This window comes from Salvia splendens, chromosome 5 (genome assembly GCF_004379255.2).
Source record: "Salvia splendens isolate huo1 chromosome 5, SspV2, whole genome shotgun sequence".
NCBI lineage: Eukaryota > Viridiplantae > Streptophyta > Magnoliopsida > Lamiales > Lamiaceae > Salvia > Salvia splendens.
The window spans coordinates 42449775-42463185 of NC_056036.1; the positions used below are offsets into that span (position 1 = coordinate 42449775).

At 37.8% G+C, this 13411-nt stretch overlaps 3 protein-coding genes across 3 annotated transcripts; 2 read left to right on the plus strand and 1 right to left on the minus strand.

Annotated features, from left to right (window-relative positions):
• The first annotated feature begins 2742 nt into the window (after positions 1-2742).
• On the plus strand, positions 2743-5827 carry LOC121802218 (transcription factor SRM1-like). Its single transcript, XM_042201834.1, has 2 exons — positions 2743-4124; positions 5172-5827. Exons 1-2 carry the CDS (start codon positions 3754-3756, stop codon positions 5536-5538), a joined length of 738 nt encoding a protein of 245 aa, XP_042057768.1. The 5' UTR covers positions 2743-3753; the 3' UTR covers positions 5539-5827.
• A 2174-nt stretch (positions 5828-8001) lies between these two features.
• On the plus strand, positions 8002-9423 carry LOC121801891 (putative GEM-like protein 8). Its single transcript, XM_042201347.1, has 4 exons — positions 8002-8442; positions 8536-8616; positions 8704-8978; positions 9056-9423. The coding sequence occupies exons 1-4, from the start codon at positions 8244-8246 to the stop codon at positions 9230-9232; spliced, it is 732 nt and encodes a 243-aa protein (XP_042057281.1). The 5' UTR covers positions 8002-8243; the 3' UTR covers positions 9233-9423.
• Positions 9424-9941: 518 nt separating this feature from the next.
• Positions 9942-12849, minus strand: LOC121802978 (F-box/LRR-repeat protein 4-like). The gene is made up of 2 exons (XM_042202677.1): positions 12450-12849; positions 9942-11128 (listed from the first exon to the last, which is right to left on the minus strand). Exons 1-2 carry the CDS (start codon positions 12811-12813, stop codon positions 10236-10238), a joined length of 1257 nt encoding a protein of 418 aa, XP_042058611.1. The 5' UTR covers positions 12814-12849; the 3' UTR covers positions 9942-10235.
• Between the last annotated feature and the right edge of the window lie 562 nt (positions 12850-13411).

Sequence of the window (13411 nt, forward strand, 5' to 3'; positions counted from 1 at the left end):
GGAGGATGATTCGCCGGCGGAGTAGTTTTTTTATTTTCCCACGTTTAATTGTGTGTTTTTTATTGTGTGTTTTTTATTTTTTTAGGATTTGAATTGTGTGTTTTTTTTAATTTTTTTAAGTTTAAGTTGTAATTTTTTTTAATATTGTGTGTTTTTTAATAAAGTATGTTTGTTTTTTAATAAAGTATGTTTGTAGTGTGTTTATTTAATTTAATTTAGTTGGAAATAAAATAAAAATTGAAATAGAATGAATAGTAATTTAAGGAACGGTTAAGGAACGGAGGGTTGCAGGTTCCGTTCCTTAGTTAAGGAATGGAGTAAAAAAGTACAGTGGGGCCCTCAAATAGTGGTTTAAGGAACGGTATAGGAACGGTATAGGAACAGCGTTGTGGATGGCCTAAGACCTCCCATAGCCCTCACATAGCCTTCCCACTGCCACATCATCCAGCACTAAAATCCTTCTGCCACATCATCTGGACATGTAACTGGACATCAAATAGCTCTCACATAGCCTATCCACATCACTAAAAACAATTATATAAATTTAATTTACAATTATAGCAACATACGGAATTTAATTTACGAGATAAATACAGGAAAATTGAATAATACTATTAAAATTTCAAAAAATACAATAATTTAAAAAATACATTTAAAAAAATTACATAAATTTAAATAAAAACTAATGCCTTCCAATCATCCGCGCCCACAACTCTTCAATTAAATCATTTTGGAGTTGAATATGAGCCTCCATCTGACGCATGTCGGTAGGGCTGGCAATTTTTGACACGACACGATAACACGACACGAACCGGCACGAAAATAATGGGTTTGGGTCAAAGCTTATTGGGTTCGTGTCCTTATCGGGTCGACCCGTTAAGGACACGAAAATTTCGTGTCGTGTTCGTGTCGTGTTCGTGTCGGGTTCGTGTTATCCGTTAACAATACGTGTTCGTGTCGTGTTCGTGTCGTGTTCGTGTTATCCGTTAACAAATAATATTTTAATATTATTAATTCTTATTATATTTATTTTTAATAGGTTTAACCGTTATCAGGTCGTGTTGTTATCGTGTCGTTATCGTGTCATCTCGTATACGTGTTGTTATCGTGTCGTGTTGACCCGAATTGGTTCGTGTCGTTAATGGGTTCGTGTCGTGTTCGTGTTCGTGTCGTGTTCGTGTTCGTGTTTGAGGTTTTCTTAACGGGTCGTGTTCGTGTTTGTTGTTATCGTGTTCGTGTCGTTATCGTGTCGACACGATAATGACCCGACACGCAAGATTTGCCACCCCTACATGTCGGCATGTGCTTGGAGGAGGGCTTCTTCATCGTGAGGTACCCCACCTCGTACGTTGGCGGCGGCGACGCCGTGGCTTGGACCGGCTTCATCATCGTCATTGGCCCAATCAGTCAGTTGTACACCTTTATCTTCGACAATCATGTTGTGCATGATAATACATGCGTACATTATATCAGTAATGCAGTCGACATGCCACAAACGCGTTGGTCCCTTAACTGCAGCCCATCGCGCCTGAAGCACACAAAATGCGCGCTCCACGTCCTTTCGCGCAGACTCCTGCCGCGTCGCAAAGTAGGCCTTCTTCGCATCTGATGGTCCCTTAAATTGATCTTGTACAGAAAGAAAGATAGAGAGAGTACTCGTTAAAACAAGTGGTGCGAATGAAAATGACGTCCAAAGCGCGTATATATAGTGTTTTCGAAAAAAAAATTGAAATTCTGACGCCGATCCGGGGCCTACAATGGCGCCGTGAGGATCGGCATTAGAACCGGCGTCACCACACGAATCGGCATGGGTACGCTGAAATTGACGCCAGTCGCAATGGTTCGGCGTCAGAACCGGCATCGCGGTTTTGACGCCTCCATTGCTGATGCTCTTAGAGCATCCACAATGGAGGATGTCCGCCGGACGTCGGATCGGCGTACCGGACATCCGCGCGGGACGTCCGCCACTAAGTGAGGGAGGGGCGGACGTCGGCTGCAGACTCCGCACATCTGCGGCTTTCCGGGACGTCCGTCGCGACATCCGCCATTGCAGTGCCACAACGGACGTCCTTGGGGATGTCCGTCATTGTGCAGTGGAATGTCCTTATAACGTGGCAGTGCAGTGAGGATTCTTATGACGTACCAAGATGTGTTTTTGAGAAGTCCGCTGGGAAATCCGCACCGGATGCTCTTAACTAAGCAACACTTTTTGGCCCCACTCTCTCTATTTTCTACATACATTGAGTGAGTTGTTCATGATATCCAATCAATGCCTTTCATAACACCCCAACTTTCCATTTTAAATCTACTTTTTACTATTTGAGTTTTAAAAAGTGTAAGTAAAATATAAATTAATGAAGGAGTATACTTTACATTTATTTTATAATTATAAATGCATTTATATTGAAAGTGAAATAAGATTTTAATCGATGAACAGACTAAAATTATAAAAATAACTGTTCAAGCAAAATTTCTTCTCAAGACTTTGAGATTCGAGATATTCCAAAATTAGATCGAACGATCTTCCCAATTCTATATATGGATTTTAAGAACAAATACAATCCCTTTATTCTTCATATATTAGAAAAAAATTTATTCTTTCACATTGACCTCTCGTTTCTTACAGATAATCTTGACTACCAATACAATAATGAAAAACAAATTCTCTAAACAGAGAAATCCAGCTTGAGAAAAAGAGATGAAAAAGTAGCAAACAACCATAGTTTAAAAAAAACACTCCACTTTTCAATGCTTTGCTAAACTGTCAAAAGATGGCAAATATCGGTTGAAAAGTTTGTGATTCTCTCGACCTTTTCGACAGATTTGTACACTTCTTCATGTCTTATTCTGGTGTTGTTAAAATGTGTGTTGGTAGGAACTTGGAATCATTGATTTTATATTCCTTAATCATCTCTTTTTCCTTGTTATTCAAAAATACTATTTGTTTTTTTCCAAGACTTGATTTTTGCTCCCTTGATTCTTCATCTCTGAATCTGGGGTTTCCTCAATCCTTCCTCACGTGAAGACAGTTTTGTTCTTTATGTGTATTTCTATCTCATAATTGTAGCGTCCCAAAAAAATGACGGCTTGACCTAGACCTAGAGAGAGAGAGAGACTGTAAAAGTTTGGTATAGAAAAGTGGGCCTGAGCAGTGAAAAGAGGAGCTATCAGAATATGGGGTGTTTGGCCATTGGAAGTCTGTAGAGATGAGTGATGGCAATTTGGGTGCTGTTTTTATCCATTTTAGACTTCTGGGGTTGTCTTATTTGTGGTCTCTTTAATTACTACTCTCACCAATTAAAAAGTCTTCTGTTTCATAATTGCAAATGCTTTCATTTCTATGATTTTTAGATATTTCTCATGCTCTCTCCTAACTAAGTAGTATTACCTTTTCTCCATTTCACAGTTGTTGATGAAAATAGATTAGTTTAGTTTAGATCCCAGCTCCAAGATTCAGTTTGTTGCTTGATTCCCTTGTTGAAGTTTGAGTGGGGTGGGTTCTTTTCTTGAAACAAGATTTGAAAAAAGGATTCTTTTTCAAGAACAAGAATTGAATTCTAAGTTCTAACTATATTTCACAGTTGTTGATGAAAATAGATTAGTTTAGTTTAGATCCCATCTTCAAGATTTAGCTTGTTTCTTGATTCCCTTGATGGATTTTGAGTTGGGTGGAGTCTTTTCTTGAAACAAGATTTAATAGGATTCTTTTTCAAGAACAAGTATTGAATTCTGATTTCTAACTATCCTAGATAGATGCCTTCTGTTGAATCGAATAGCTCCGTGTGGAGTAGGGAGCAGGATAAGCAGTTCGAGAAGGCGATAGCTGCTTACCCTGAGAATACTTCGGATAGATGGGAGAAAATTGCGGCTGATGTTTCTGGGAAATCAGTGGAGGAGATTAAGCATCACTATGAAGTCTTGGTTGATGATGTTAGCCGCATAGAATCCGGTTTCGTTGAGGTTCCTAGCTACAATCCCTCTTCGGATGGCTCATCCACCCTTGCTGGTGATGATGGGGCTGCTAAGAAAGGGGGCGGTTTCGGCCATTTGAGTAGTGATGCCAAGTCGTCCCGCGCAGATCAGGAGCGCCGGAAGGGGATTGCTTGGACAGAGGAAGAACATAGGTATACATATACAGACTTCTTGTCTCTTAATTTCGGCAGCTTTGAGCATATTTCGTTGATTCAGATGCTACTACACCTCATAGCAAGTGTTGTTTGTGCAACATAAGAATCGATCTTTTCTCGTATTTCTGCATTTTTGCTAGCTTTGATAGAATATATATTCTGAATTTTGTGTGGAATTTTAGGATAATATATACTCTTTGTTCCTTAATTTCGACAGAAATTAATGCTGGTATCACATAATTTGTCTTGCTTGTGCACACTAGTCATCAGAATCGATCTTTTTCTCATTATGCTGCATTTGTGCTAGCGTGAGGAATCTTGTAGGCGTGTGACGGTGCGTTGTTTCTATCGTTTCTCTAGTCTGAGTTAGTGATGAGTTCTTGCTGCAGCTTTTGCTAGAACTATAACTGAACATGCTTTCGTCACAACTGCCTAATTCATTCGAACTGATCATTTCTGCAACTACTCTTACTCGTAGCGAATTCTTTTTCGAACACAAGTGGCTAGAGAGCAAATCATGTTGTAGCTAACTTAATACCACTGAATGTCACAAATCTGATGAGCTTTTGAATCTGCTGAAATAACGTTGTATTCTAGTATGTACTAAACGTTTCGCGTTACGTTGCTAAAATGCTAGGTCGAACCTTCTAAGTTGTTACTTACATGCTTGCTGTGATGCAAAGTTCTGCTCATGTTGTTGAGATAGTTTGTTGTTTGCTATGTTCGATTCATGAAAGCCGGTATTCTGTGTTCGCGACTGCACTGGATTTCTTCACAGATTCGTGTAGAAAAACTCGACTTCAGATGATTTCCACAACAAAATATTTATGCAATTTCTGCATCATCTCACCAAAACACTCCTTTTGATTTGATGATCATCTCAAATTAGTCAGGAAATATCTGCTGTTGATTTGTATTTTGTTATTGTGTAGCTCTTGTATGCATCCGTGCTCGTCTGAGTGCTCGTTTCTGTCCGTTGATCTCCTCTGCTACGCGTACAGAAAACTCGATAGTTGACTGATGGTTTCATTATCTCCCAAACAGATTGTTTCTCCTTGGTTTGGACAAATACGGAAAAGGCGACTGGAGGAGCATTTCTCGTAACTTCGTGGTGACGAGGACGCCAACGCAGGTGGCCAGCCACGCGCAGAAGTACTTCATCCGTCTCAATTCCATGAACAAGGACCGGAGGCGTTCCAGCATCCACGACATCACCAGCGTTGCCAACGGGGACGTCTCCACCCCCCAAGGCCCGATCACCGGCCAGACCAACGGGGCCGTGTATGGCGCTCCAGCAGTCGGGACGCCGGTGAGCCTTCCTCCGCCACCACACATGGCCTATGGCATGGGGACGCCTGTCCCGATGGTGCCTGGCGCCCCGATGGCGTACCGGGCCTCGGTTCACAGGTGATGGCTCTCATCAACCACATGGTGATGAAATCATATGGAATGATTATTGATTTATTTGCAGTTGTGAAATTATTTTTTGTGTATTTTTGCTTTATAAATGTTGTTTTAGAGCACCATTTTCATATTTTTATTTATTTTCTTATTGATTTGGAATAGTTGATTGGGAGAAAGAATATTGTATAGGTGAGATTAGGATTGGAAAATATTAATATGACTATATTGAGACTTTAGAAAGAGACTTATTTCTCAATGGTGGAAATTGTAAATTCATCTTCATCTTCTCTCTAAAATACTCTTCGTCTGCAAAATAAATACTCTCTTCATCTGCAAAATAAAGTTTCATTTTGTCATTTTGGGATCCTCGTTATTGCATGTCCCACTTGACTTTTTCTATTTGATAGCCTAATTTGTCGGAAAAACAATCAAGTTTGGCCAATTTCTTATCAATTCTGCAACTTTTGGTATGGTAGATTATATCATGACTTGCACCTTTTTCTTAATAATTTCATAATCTTGGTCCTTGTTTTTTCGGCAATTCACCCTATTTGAGAACAAAAATTTGTGTTTATTAGCACGTTTCAATCATATTTAATTAATATAAAAATAATATTCACATCCACTATTTTTTTTTCATTTACAATCCTTCACATTTCTTATAACTCATAACTCGTGTCAAATTATAATAAGAGTTTATTTCATAGGGGAAGGGATTACTATTTTGTAGTAGTAGTAGTTAATAATTGAAATTATTAAAATTGTTTTTCTTCTTTGTATCTAATGAATTTCGAAAGATATTTAGGTAGTCAAGTGGTTCAATATTGGTCCCATTAAATTGCACGACAATGACATAATCAATGTCACGATTTTGATGGATTAAATATCATACTCATCCACCAAGGGCATACTTGTATATTTAAAACACTATCATGTGAATTATTTATTGATGCACAAAATCAATTTAACACTACCATGTATTAGTAAATTACAATTTCAAGATCAAATATACAAATAATTTTCACTTATTTGTTAATTTTCTAAACCATTATTGGCATTCACATTATTTAACACTACCATGTAAATTACAATTTCAATATCAAATATAAGAATAATTTCACTCATTTGTTAATTTTTTAAACCATTATTGGCGTCCATATTATTCTATTTTATTTTATGTTATTACGAAGAATAAAAAAAAATCATTGAAGTTATTTATGTTTTTACTATAAAACTTCTTACATAAAACTCAATAGGACAACTTCCCATGAAAAAAAAGAAGAATACCTTGGAACGAAGAAACTAATACATGATATTTTGAGTAAAATAATTGACTAGCCCATGTTTTTATATTTTTAAATGATCAATATCAAAATTTCATTTACTTTCGCAATGACTCAATCCCTCAATATATCGTTGGCACATAAACATTTTACCAATTAAACGGCATTTCATCATCTAGACAAGATTTCTAGTTGATAGTATAATTTTATTTACTACTATTATTTTAAAAAGGTATACACATGTGAGCTTTTTCTGAATTGGAAAAGTTGTTACTACAAAAAATAATAAAATGGTGACGTAATTACCTGTGGAGATTACTACGACTTTACACGTTAAGTTTGAAATAATTTGATTTTAAATAATTCAAAAATTTCCCACTATTTCCTTGTATATGCACATAGTACATGATAAGCCTCTTTTTATGTTCCTTCAAAGTTGTGACTTACTTTTTAAGCAACACTTTGAAATTCTCATCTTATTTTTTTATTTTACTATTTATTTTATTTTTACTATTGGGTCATATTCGACGCCAAAAACATGTATACCTAATTTCATGTCTATAATTCATCTAACATATCACATGTTCATTATTTCACCTTTTTTGCATGGTTTGAACGTTGCAAAAAAGTAGTTATGATTATTTTAGTAATAAGACATAAATTAGCAATTTTAATTAATGTTAAAACATAATTTAGCTATCCCATTTTAATTATTTATCAACAATTTAAAATCTAATATTTTAAAATATATTTTACGAAAAAAAAATCTAAAAATTACAGTATGATCTAATTTTTTTCGGATGGGCAGCCATGATGTGACTGTATTAGCTTCAATTAAAAAACATCAAACCCCACAAATCAATAAATCACAAAATATCAATTTTAACATAGTTTATGCTAATGAAATTCAATTTAATGTCACATATTGGAGAAAAGAATATCTATCACACTTTATTTCTTTTCCAAATCTTATCAAGATAGAATTTTGGAGGCAAATTAGACAATCCTAATTTGGTGGGTGCATTAATTTGAAGAAGGTGGGATGGTTGCATCAGAAAGGGGCTAAGCCACCTCAAAAGGTTGTTGCTTAATCACATTTCCAAAATAAAATGCAATTTTTTTGGTCTCTTCCAAATCGTAAAACAGCTAATTCCTATCTTTTTTTTGGCCCATGAAGACATCAGCCCTTTATATTCAAAGGAAGAGAAAAAATATTTTTCAAGATTATCTAATCACTTTAAAGAAGCAAAGAAATCAACTTTGTCAAAAAAAAGGGGAAAAAAGGGCTCATATCTTCCCACCTTTAGTATTTGATGATACAAAGCTGACTCATGCAGCTAAAAAGTTGCTCTTTTTCGGTTATATATAGTGTCGAAAACATGCGAGTTTCAGGCAACGAACAACGAATACCCTAAAGCGTTTGCAAGCAATGGAAGCGAAACATATCAGAGCGAGGTTTGGGAAGACGAGCATGGTTAAGGAGCACTCTTTGGGGGTTCCGATCAGCTCATCAAAGTATGCATTCGCGTATAAGAACAGTTCGAAGGAGCTTTTACTTTTACCTGATCCTGTTGCACAGTACCAGCTGCTGCCTTCTCCGGCCAATCATTATTCCAAGATACGAACTGGTAAGCGCTTCGTTCTTGATCAATCCTGATATGGAAGGGGAAAAAACTGTTAGAATCCGAATCTGTACTTATACGATTTTGATGATATTGCAGATAGAGGGAATTCAGTGATTGCAAAGATGATCAAGCTCGGAAAAGCCATGGATGTCGTTGCTCAAGGAATCAGAGAGCACGGTAATGCACTTGGTGAAGTTTTAACTTTAACGGATTCTATGACCACATCTTGAGTTTTTCTGATATTGAAATCAATGATTCCTGCAGTGAGACTAGGGCCGAAGCTGAGCGAAACGGTTAAAGGAAAACTGAGTTTAGGCGCGAGGATCTTGCAGGTGGGTGGAGTCGAGAAAGTATTCAAGCATAAATTCAACGTAACAGATGACGAGAAGCTGTTGAAGGCTTCCCAATGCTATCTATCAACAACAGCAGGGCCAATAGCAGGACTCCTCTATGTTTCCACTGAAAGAGTCGCCTTCTGCAGCGAGAGATCCATCAGAATCTCGTCTCCGAATGGAAAGCAGCTAAAAGCACATTACAAGGTAAGATCATCAATTTAATGTCTTGAACTCAAATACATAGCCAGAAACTCATGGTGCAAATAAAACTATATGTGCAGGTCATGATCCCTCTACGGAAACTAAAGAGAGCCCACGAAAGTGAGAATGCGAAGAAACCAGCAGAGAAATACGTGCATCTGGTAACAGGGGACAATTTCGATTTCTGGTTCATGGGATTTCTGAACCATCAAAGAACATTAAAGTATCTGCAACAAGCAATCCATCAAGCAAGATGAGAGTTGAGACACATGATTCTTCATTTTATAGCATATGATCTTCTTGCTTTTACCGAGTATTTGTTATTTCTTCGTTCTATTCCTCGTCTTAGGATGTGTAGATGTTAATCAGAGGAATACTTATCCTGTACAATTTTGTAAAAAGATTCAATCTAGTAGCGGTGATCAAATTCACTACCTGTGAAGGATTATAACGATGTTCAGTCTTCCTCTAAACGCATGATCATATTCCGAATAACAACCAAATAAACTCACTAAAACATCAATAGCAAGACTATAAAGATCAATATCAAATACTTACTACGCTCGGCCAGTGTCTTTCTACAGTGTAGAATCTAAACGTACAGCATAGAGAACGCACAGTCGCACATCGCATGAAATGTGCAGATCTGCTAAAATAGCCAACAATATCAAGAGACGTCAGGAAATGAGTAACAATGGATGCAAATGAAACACTTGCAGAAGGTGAACTCTTGCACCCCTTAACTACAAACTGTATGGCTTTTTGCTACCATCTAAAAAAACTCAGAATTCTCCAAATAACTTTAAAGGATAGTAATGCATTAGTGAGAGAGGAAAAAGCTTTAAAAACAAGAATTTGAAACACGGGGGCAGAAATGATAAACAGAAGGCACACATAATAATAGCATTGCTTTACAATCATGTTATGGTTGTTAAGGCCCTCATTAGCCCTAAGAGTAGATCGACATAGAAGAAGCTCATTATGTCAATTTAGAAATTAAGAAATCATTAGACAATTATACAAAACATGGTGGTGTCTGCTTAATGAAATATACAATCAATCGAAGGTATCTACTTCATAATATAATCAGACAATCAAGGAAACAACGATAGCAATTGTAATATACATCTGCAGTGGCGGGCATGTTTCAGGAGCGCAGCGATGCATAAGAATCTCTCTTGAGGCTTGAGATTCCCCACCCCTTCTTCGGGTGGCCAAGATAAATCGACGCAGCCTCACCAGGACATTTAGCAATTATTTTCACAATAAGACATCTGGCTCCAACAAGCTCCCAGAAAAATTGACCTTACATCCTACTGGAAACTGTAACTCAGCCTCATGGCATCGTACTTCAGTTACATGGGGGCACGAACGCACATCAATATATTCAAGAGCATCACAAGACTTCAAGAGCTTCCTGATTCCATCCACGGTGATTTTGGGACAGTTACTTACCCTCAAAATCTTCAAACTCAACTTAGATTCATCACTTCCCAATCCCTGAAAAGCAGCATCTGTGATCTCCTCACAGCACCCAACATCAAGAACCTCAAGCTTCATGCAGAGGGAAAATATGCATTCTAAGGAAGCGTCTGAGACATTTAAACACCAATCCATACGGAGATTCTTGAGACTGTCATGACATGCAGAAGCGAATTGCTTTATGGATTCATCAGATATTTCTCGACAACCACCAATAATTAGCGTCTCTAGATTTTTGCAGGTTTTGGCCAGGGAGATTATGGACTCATCCCCGACTTTGTAGCAATCAAGCAACTTCAGGGTCAGCAGTGAAGAATAACAAGCTTTTGCTATACTAGATATGCCAATATCCCCGATATTACCGCACTTGTTAAGATCTAACAGTTTTAATCTCTTGCAACCCTCGACAAGAACAGTGAGACCAGAGTCGGTTATGTTAGAGCATCCTTGCAAACCTAACTCTTCTAAATTAGAACAGTTCATCGAAAGAGCACTTAATAAAGTATCTGTGACAAATCTGCAACCCACAACATACAAGGCTCTCAGGTCACAGCAACCCTTTGCGATAGATGAGAGGCCCTTATCAGTTAGCTTTCTGCAATAGGAAACATCTAGGAACTGCAAAGAAGGAATCCCTGCTGCAAGTGATGTCAATCCTTTATCTGTTATGCCTGTTGAACAGAAAAATTTTCATGTAATCTGCTATCCTTCCAACATAAAAGCGACATAATTTGATTTGGTTGATTGAATTAGTAAACATGAGAATGGTAGACATCATACTAATTATCTTCCATGGAATAGCTGTATTCTCAATTTGGAACTTAAAAGTAGCTTCCAAGAAATTGAAAGCATAAAGTCTTAGATATAGCCATATCAAACAGAAGTTACAAAAACATGCTATTGCTTTCCCTTTATGAGTATTCAATACCGAAATTCAGTCAAAACAAATAAAAACAAGAATCCTGTAGAATATATAGATGTTATAGAATCCCCAATTCTCTTCTTTAATTAATTCAACTCCAAGCCTGGACAAGCTCCACTTCCACATTATTCTCAGAGAACGAATAAAAACATGTCTTATAGCCCCATTTAAAATTTGTTAGTTCGTTATCATATATAGGGCAAAAGAGACAAAAAGAATAATGAAATAAAAATGCACATTTCAGGTCTACTTGAAAAAGGATTACCTTTTACACTAAGGACAATGAGTCCAGTATTACAGACATTGCAAAATATTATCTACTAAACAATAAGCATCTCTTTAGAGAGAGTAATGAGGCCCAAGATATACTTTCCATTAGGTTTTTGCATTCTGGTTAAAACAGATTGGCCTACATTTCACCACAATATGTAATTAAAACTTTACTTGTCTGAGAGGTGTACAAGTCAGTCTCATAATCCCATTACATTTTCAGCCTCACTATTACTAGAATTCTTTAATAGCAAATAATACTTATTTGGAAAAGCACAACTTGCCAACAATAGCACCTTGACTCTTGAGGCCTAAATACCCTTTTTGAAGCATCTCTAACTTTTCCATCCAAACGTAAGCTCCGTCACGTCAGTGTGATGAGTAAAATTTACTTTTACTTAGCGTGGAGCCTAATATAACTATATGAGGTCTGGCTGAAACCAATACTGCACTTTACATATTCATACTACACATCTTTTTGTCATCATTAATCAGCCTAACTGTCTCTAAATGACAAATTCACAGAAGCGCCGCTTTCACTCTGTGTATCAACTAAAAGGAAAATTCAAAAAATCAAATAAAAGATACAATCCCAATTAGTGTGCAAAGACATGATCGAGACACAACAATCACCCAAAACAGAGAAAGGACCTATCTTTCTAACCCTCCAATAAAAAGAAACCCACCGAATCCAAAATTAGCAAAGGAATCGGACCAAAACAGTAGCAATTTGAAAAATTCACGCTCACTTAACTAGTAATCAGCGACAAATTAGGGGTAAACGAAATCGACGGCCTTACCTTTGCAATTGTGCAGATTAAGAATCCGCAGGGAGGAGAAGGCGGCGGCGACGACGGAGAGATCGGAGTCGGTGACGCCGGGATAGAAGGATCGGGAGACGGACTGGGAGAGGTCGAGGTGGCGGAGGCGCGTGAATCGGGCGGCGAGGCGGGTGAGCATATGGGGCCCGGCGCGGGCGCAGAGCTTGCGGCGCTCGGTGCTCTGGAGGCGGAGCCACCTCTTGCAGACGAGGCCGAAGGAGGCCTTGTCCTCCTCGTCTCCGAGGCGGGAGAGGACGGCGCGGAGCTCGTCGTCGCCCAGCCTCTCGTTGATGCCTCCTTCTTCATCGGGCTGGGCCATTCCGCCGATTAATTTTGCTGACATTTTTTTTTGGAAGCTCAAGTGATGCTAGCTGTGATATCAATACCTCTCACGTCCCCTTAAATTACGATTCTGCCCTTGCTAGTTTGCTTTTTTTATAGATACATAAATAAATTTAAATTTAAATTTAAATGTCAGGTCACGGAGGACTCGAATGGTTTGGTCAACTTGTATACACGAAAGTTTGCTTCTTTGCGAGTCGACCGTAAACGCTTCATTCATTGGCGGCGATATTCGCGCGTATAATTTTTCGGCTACTGTAGCAATTAGTACATTATCCATCCGTATGTCTTTTACTCTTTCCTCCCATCTAGGATTAATTATCGCACATCTGACAAGTACATGCTTTAAGAAATTGTTTAACTTTATAAAAAAAGTGAAAAAGGTAATGGAATGTGGATCATACTTATGTATAGATTTTATAATCAAATGTGAATGGAATGTAAGGACTACTTACCAAATAAAATCAAAACGAAATTGGGCAATTAATCCATACGGACGAAAAAGAAAATATGAGACATTTAACGGCGGGCAGACAAGGAGGAAACATGAGATTAGATGTTTTATTTTTTACTGAAATTACCCAAGGAATTTGGGACAA

Coding starts and splice junctions, on each gene's coding strand:
- LOC121802218 (XM_042201834.1), top strand. CDS start 3,754: ATGCCTTCTGTTGAATCGAATAGCTCCGTGTGGAGTAGGGAGCAGGAT. Junction 4,125..5,171: donor TGGACAGAGGAAGAACATAG/GTATACATATAC, acceptor TCTCCCAAACAG/ATTGTTTCTCCTTGGTTTGG.
- LOC121801891 (XM_042201347.1), top strand. CDS start 8,244: ATGGAAGCGAAACATATCAGAGCGAGGTTTGGGAAGACGAGCATGGTT. Junction 8,443..8,535: donor TTATTCCAAGATACGAACTG/GTAAGCGCTTCG, acceptor ATGATATTGCAG/ATAGAGGGAATTCAGTGATT. Junction 8,979..9,055: donor AGCTAAAAGCACATTACAAG/GTAAGATCATCA, acceptor CTATATGTGCAG/GTCATGATCCCTCTACGGAA.
- LOC121802978 (XM_042202677.1), bottom strand. CDS start 12,813: ATGTCAGCAAAATTAATCGGCGGAATGGCCCAGCCCGATGAAGAAGGA. Junction 11,129..12,449: donor TAATCTGCACAATTGCAAAG/GTAAGGCCGTCG, acceptor TCTGTTCAACAG/GCATAACAGATAAAGGATTG.